At 44.6% G+C, this 6423-nt stretch overlaps 1 protein-coding gene across 1 annotated transcript in view; it reads right to left on the bottom strand.

The window, feature by feature from the left end:
• Positions 1-2177: 2177 nt before the first annotated feature.
• Positions 2178-6423, bottom strand: part of LOC103281039 (uncharacterized) — a 29542-nt gene continuing 25296 nt past the window's right edge. Inside the window, exons 9-10 of the mRNA XM_008121700.3 lie at positions 4565-4673; positions 2178-3082 (exon numbers count right to left, since the gene is read on the bottom strand). Coding sequence (XP_008119907.2) covers positions 3064-3082; positions 4565-4673 — 128 coding nt within the window. The 3' untranslated portion in view covers positions 2178-3063. The remainder of the gene's footprint in view (positions 3083-4564; positions 4674-6423) is intronic.

Raw genomic sequence — 6423 nt, 5'->3', positions numbered from 1 at the left:
ATGTTTTCAAACTGCTAGGTTGGCAGGAGCTGGGGCTAACAGCGGGCGCTCATTCCGCTCCCAGGATTTGAACCTGGGACCTTTTGGTCCACAAGTTCAGCAGCTCAGCGCTTTAACACACTGTGCTACCAGGGGCCCCATTTATTTTTTGACAGTATTTATATTCCACCCTTCTCACTCCAAAGGGAACTCAGGGCAGATCACAGAACATACATATGCAGCAAACATTCAATGCCATTTATACACTTGATAAGACAGTCAATTCTACATAGACAGAAGTATATAGGCTGTTTTCCAATCTTCGGCATCCTGGAGGCTTGTGCTTCGATCTGGCCATGGTGGGTGCTGTCCCTCCATCTCCCTCCCAAAGAGATTTGTTCATAAACTTCCTCCTTTTTTATCAATTGCCTTTAAAATGCCTTCCAGCTTTTAAGCAGTTCCTATTTATCTACTCACTTTTTGCTTTCGAATCGCTAGGTAGGTGGAAGCTGGGCTAAAGGCCAGGATCTCACCCTGACCCAGGCTTCCAACTGTCAACCTCCCAATTGAGAAGATTTATTGCAGCGGGGGGTTTACCTTCTGTGCTAAAGCCTAGCAGTTTGTGCTAAAGTTGCGCTTCAAACGGGAATTGGATTAAATCCTGGGAAGTCCTGATTTGGAATTAACACTTATCAATACTTTTATCAATGACTGAGGCTGCACCTACGCTGCAGAATGAGTGCAATTTAATACACTCCATATTATAGAACCCAGGCAGTTTTAATGATGAACTTTAAGCTTCCATTCTATGTCTAATTTTTATTTTGTGTATTTTAATATGTATTTTATGGAAATATGTTTTAATATGTAGCAGTAGTGCAGTGGGTTAAACCGCTAGCTGCGGAAAATCTGCTGACTGGAGGGTTGTCAGTTCAAAGCCACAAGTCAGAGTGAGCTCCCACTGTCAGCCCCAGCTTTTGCCAACCTAGCAGTTCGAAAGCATGCAATGTGAATAGATCAATAGGTATCGTCTCACCTGCAGATATGCAAACACGCTGGCAACATGATTGGAGATATCGACAGATCACAGTCTCCTGGATGGAAAAATGGAACAAGAGATCCTCCCATGGCCAGAATTGAGCATCACCTCCAGACGCCGGAGATGAAAAAGTGAGGAAGACCTTTACCTTTGTCTGTGTATTGAATGTCGTTGTGTAAAAGGCATTGAATGGCTGCCTTATATGTGTTCCTATATTCTGCTCTGATTCCCTCGGGGGAGATAAAGTGGAATATAAAGAAAGTGTATTACAGTAGAGTCCCACTTATCCAAGCCTCGCTTATCCAAGTTTCTGGATTATCCAAGCCATTTTTGTAGTCAATGTTTTCAATATATCGTGATATTTTGGTGCTAAATTCGTAAATACAGTACAGTAGAGTCTCACTTATCCAACATAAACGGGCCGGCAGAATGTTGGATAAGCAAATATGTTGGATAATAAGGAGAGATCAAGGAGAAGCCTATTAAACATCAAATTTGGTTATGATTTTACAAATTAAGCACCAAAACATCACGTTACACAACAAATTTGACAGAAAAAGTAGTTCAATATGCAGTAATTCTACGTAGTAATTACTGTATTTACGAATTTAGCACCAAAATATCATGATGTATTGAAAACATTGACTACAAAAATGCATTGGATAATCCAGAACGTTGGATAAGTGAATGTTGGATAAGTGAGACTCTACTGTAATTATAACATAACATTACTGTGTATTGAACTGCTTTTTCTGTCAAATTTGTTGTATAACATGATGTTTTGGCACTTAATTTGTAAAATCAGAACCTAATTTGATGTTTAATAGGCTTTTCCTTAATCCCTCCTTATTATCCAAGTTATTCGCTTATCCAAGCTTCTGCCGGCCCGTTTAGCTTGGATAAGTGAGACTCTCCTGTATTATTATTTATTATTCTACTGAGTTTTTAAAAATGATTATGTACTTAGATTATGTGTTTTAGCAATGTTGTAACCTGCCTCAAACCAGCCAGTAAATCAACATAATCCATTGTTTATGTATGCAGAGATAGACCGTTTCCCGTGTCAGCCCAGATAAGCCAGCAGATATTTGCTTAATTAAATAGTCCACTTGGGCTGAGAGATTGCTGACTGTAGAAACAGAGGTTCAGAGCATGCACATTTGTGAAACCTTTTTATTTAAAACCCAACCCTTGATCTCCGAGATCATCACCTTTTGTCTCCAGAGCCTTGCACCTTTGATAAGGTCAGAACTGGACAGCGGACCTCATCAAGGCTCAATATTATTTCAACTGATTGGTTCCCGGCCGGTGAATATTTGACTATTGACATTTCTCTGTGAAAGGGAATCCCCGTCTGGAGCTGTCAATGTCAGCAGCACCCTCAGCCAATCAGGGCACGGATCCAGACCGGCCCCCCTCTCTCAACCAATCAGGGAAGGGAGCGGGAGTTTTGAAGAGCTGTCATGTGTATAAGAAGTATCATTTGTATGTTTATGCTTGTTCATTTTGAAGCATTCACTTATGCTTCTCTCCTTTTTAGCCATTCAACCAGGTGAGGGTTTCTTTGTCCTGGCCCATTTGGTTTAGCTTGTGCTTGCCGGGCATGGATCCTCTTTATCCGCAGTCCTAGTTATCCATGTCAGAACCACGGCAGCACAGCGTTTCCGATTCCCAACACCCTTTCAGGTGTTCCAGAAGGAGACCCTGGTTGATGGCATCAAAAGCTACTGAGTGGTCTAGATGCACACACCCCTTGTCAGTGTTAAGATGAAGATCACTCACAAAGGTGACCAGAGCAGTCTCAACTCCGTATCCTGCTCTGAAGCTGGTTTGAAATGGGTCAAGGAAGCAAGTGTCCTCCAAGAATGCATGGAGCTGAAGGACAACTACAGCTTCACGGTTCTCCAAGACAAATATTGGATTTAGGGGATGATCCTTCACGTCCTTCTGTTCCCAGAAGGCATATTTTCTCTAAATTGCTTCTTTCATTCTTTGGCTCTGCCCTGAAGTCCCTTTCTCCGTATGTGCTTTGCCCGGTCATACTCTCATAAGATGCTTGGAGTCCTGAAATGGGAGAAAAGGAGGAAAGAGTAGGCAATTTGGGGTGCTTCTGGCCCCGTCTCTAAACTTCCATCCCAACCTGCTTCTCTACGTCCAGCAAGTCAACTCTGGAAAAGGCCAAACACTACTAGGCGTTCAGACAGTCTTGGGTGAGTGTGATGGGACCAAAGGTCCTGCCCAGCTGGCCGGCCCTCAGAGCCTTTGGTCAGCCTGGCCAGTGGACCATGGTCAAGGTAACCACCAGGCCACAAGGGGGCAGAGTACTCCTTGGCTGCAGCCTAGTAAGGCAAGGCAATCCCTAAGGCCAAGAAAAGCCAGTGCCCAGCTTGTATCAAGAGTACATGGGAATCATGGCAGGTGAAAGGGAGGCTGACCTAGATGACACCCTGAGGACCCTCTGGTTGGGAAGCCCAGCATCTCCCCTACAGCCCACCATGAAACATTTAGAACATAGTAGTAACATGATTTCTGTATTGAGGTATGAATTGTTGGTTTACAGATGTTATGTTTAATTGTGTGTTTGTGTTTTAAAAGGGCAAGTATTACAGTTATTGCATCTCAGCACTCAGAGGCTGGTTGCCATGGAGAAGTAGGCGGAGTTTTGTTGAAGAAGTGCAGAGTTTAAAAAAAGATTCAGTCTGTGCTCTGATGAGGCACAGGGAAGATTGATCCTAGGTTGAGGGGATCAAGGAGACTCAATTGTTCATTTTTGAGTCGGTTTAAAATAAGTTCGGTGACTTATTTAATGTAGTCTGTGTCCTGGTAAGGAACAGAGAATCTGTGATCGTATATCACAGGGTGACTGTGGTTTTAAAGTGGTAGAGGAAGAAGTTCTAACTACTTTAAGCAAAAGAAGTGACACTTTAGGGAGTTTGACTCACCTCATTCTAGTATTGTAACTGTTAATAAAAGTGCCTCTAAGTGAGAAACAACAATTGTAACCACTAAGCTCTGTGCCTGAATAAACTTGTTATTGTTCCTCCAACATCTAAGCCTCTATCGCATATATTATAAACCAAGTTGCGTTGCCATCTAAAGTAACTAAGAAGAAGAAAGGGGAAAAATATTAAAATGTCTCCTTTCTGAGTCTTTGGTGGTTGCATCTTCGCAAATTGGTGGCAACGGTGGGATAAAAAGATTCCCCCTGCCTGAAAGAAACTTAGTCATTCTTAGTCCTTTACAAATTCGTGGCAGTCATTATAAATTCTTTACAATTTCTATTATTCTTGAAAAAGTATTGAAAACTTTAATTTGTTTGTTAGTTTGTTGAAGACTAGACTTGACATCAGGGAAAAACCCTTTACCTTTACTATAAAGGTTTTGTATTAGTTTGTCTAAATAAAAAATAAAAAGAGAGGCATAAGAAGGTGGGGGAGTCTCTCAAGGGCATCAATGCAAATCTCCTGTGCTGGCCTCGGGTGGGGGGTGGCGGCCTGAATGGACCTTTGGGACCCCCCCCCCCCGCCCCTGCACCCCACCACTGACCTGGTCACCAGGAGGTCGAGTAGCAGCAGCAGCAGTGCGGCCAGGACCAGGGCCAGCTGGACGGAGATCACAATGAGGGGCACTTCTCCCCTGTCCGGCTGGGCATCTTCTGAAAGGCAAGGCAGGCGTCAGAGGAAGCTCTATGGGACCCCAAGACACAGCGGGGGGGGGGTGCTGAGCCAAACCGGAATAAACGGAGGAAAGGGCAACCTTGGCAGGGGGACTGCGCTCTCCCAAGGGGCCACCCCCAAGCAGGCCATGGGGGGAGGGGTCTTCAGGCAGAATCCACAGCCCCTTCCCCAATCTCTTGCCAGAGGCTGAGAGATGGCATAGCAACCAGCTCAAAGGGCCCCAAGTTGAGCATCCTGCCTCCCCAAGTAAGTAAGTAAGTAAGTAAGTAAGTAAGTAAGTAAAAGTTTATTTGTATACCGTCCTCTCTCCCAAAAGGGACTCAGGGCGGTTTCCAATATAAAATCAGCATAAAACATTGTACAAGAAAACACTGAAAACACTATAAAACGCTATAAGAATACAAAAACAAAACAAAACAATTATTTACAGTATTTATATTCCGCCCTTCTTTCTCACCCCGAAGGGGACTCAGGGCGGATTACAATGAACACATATATGGCAAACATTCCATGCCAACAGACAAACAACATACATTAGACAGACTCAGAGGCATTTTTAACATTTTTCCAGCTTCACGATTCTGGCCACAGGGGGAGCTGTTGCTTCACCGTCCAGTTGTGGCTGTACTTCCTCATTCCTTTCCTCGTGTTTTGCTGGCAGTTCTTTATGGTGTTGTAAATTAGCCTCCCGCATAAAGCGTCCCTAAATTTCCCTAATTGACAGGTGCAACTGTCTTTCGGGGCTGCATAGGTCAACAGCAAGCCGGGGCTATTAATGGTCGGAGGCTTAACCCGACCCGGGCTTTGAACTCATGACCTCTCGGTCAGTAGTGATTTATAGCAGCTGGTTACTAGCCAGCTGCACCACAGCCCGGCCCCTAATTGACTAAGACAGTCACATAAACAGAAGCAATATAATCACTCAAATAACATATGAATCACAGAAGAAGAAGAGGAAGAAGAAGAAAGACCACTGGGATGGAGGAGAGGATGGCCTGGAGGGGCTACTAGAACTAAAGTGCAGTGTGGTATTCTAAGATGCTTTGGGAGGAATAAAGTGCAGTGTTTCAAGTCAAAGAGGTGGCCTGTGCAACTGCTATAGCTATGGGCTCGGTTATCCAAAGGCGCAGCGGAAGAGCCAGGTTTTAAGCAGCTTTTTGAAGGAAGCCAGGGTGGGTGCTTGCCGGATCTCCTCCGGAAGGGAATTCCAGATCCGGGGAGCAACAATAGAAAAGGCAATGCAAGCAAGGCACTCATGCAAGCAGTTACACCCAGGGCCATAGCCAGAATTTTTTTTTTGGGGGGGGGGGGGTTAAAAATTTGGGGGGGGGGTTGAACCCCTGACCCACCCACCCCCCAGGTTCAGACCTGTCAATATCTACTTGAGATAGTGCCTGGAGGGACTCTTAATTTTTTGTGTCTCATAGACTTAGCATGGGGATTTGGTTAACCAGTTAAAATTCATGAGTAAACCAGGTGTTTTTTTAAAACTTGAAAAATTTCGGGGGGGGGGGGGGGTTGAACCCTTAACCCCCCCCCCCCCCCGCTACAGGCCTGGTCACACCCCTCTGAGGGAGGAGAAAGTGAGACAAAGGTGTGGCAAAACATTTCTTAAATGCTACTACAGCCATAAGAAGAACATCAGCCCCGGCCTTGTCTGACTCAACTGCTGAGTATGCCTGTCCTGTCTGGCACAAATCTGTCCATGCGAAGCAAGTGGACATAGCA

This window comes from Anolis carolinensis, unplaced genomic scaffold (genome assembly GCF_035594765.1).
Source record: "Anolis carolinensis isolate JA03-04 unplaced genomic scaffold, rAnoCar3.1.pri scaffold_21, whole genome shotgun sequence".
Lineage (NCBI taxonomy): Eukaryota > Metazoa > Chordata > Lepidosauria > Squamata > Dactyloidae > Anolis > Anolis carolinensis.
The sequence above is the reverse complement of the archived record's forward strand: the minus strand, read 5'-3'. Positions and strand labels throughout refer to the sequence as shown.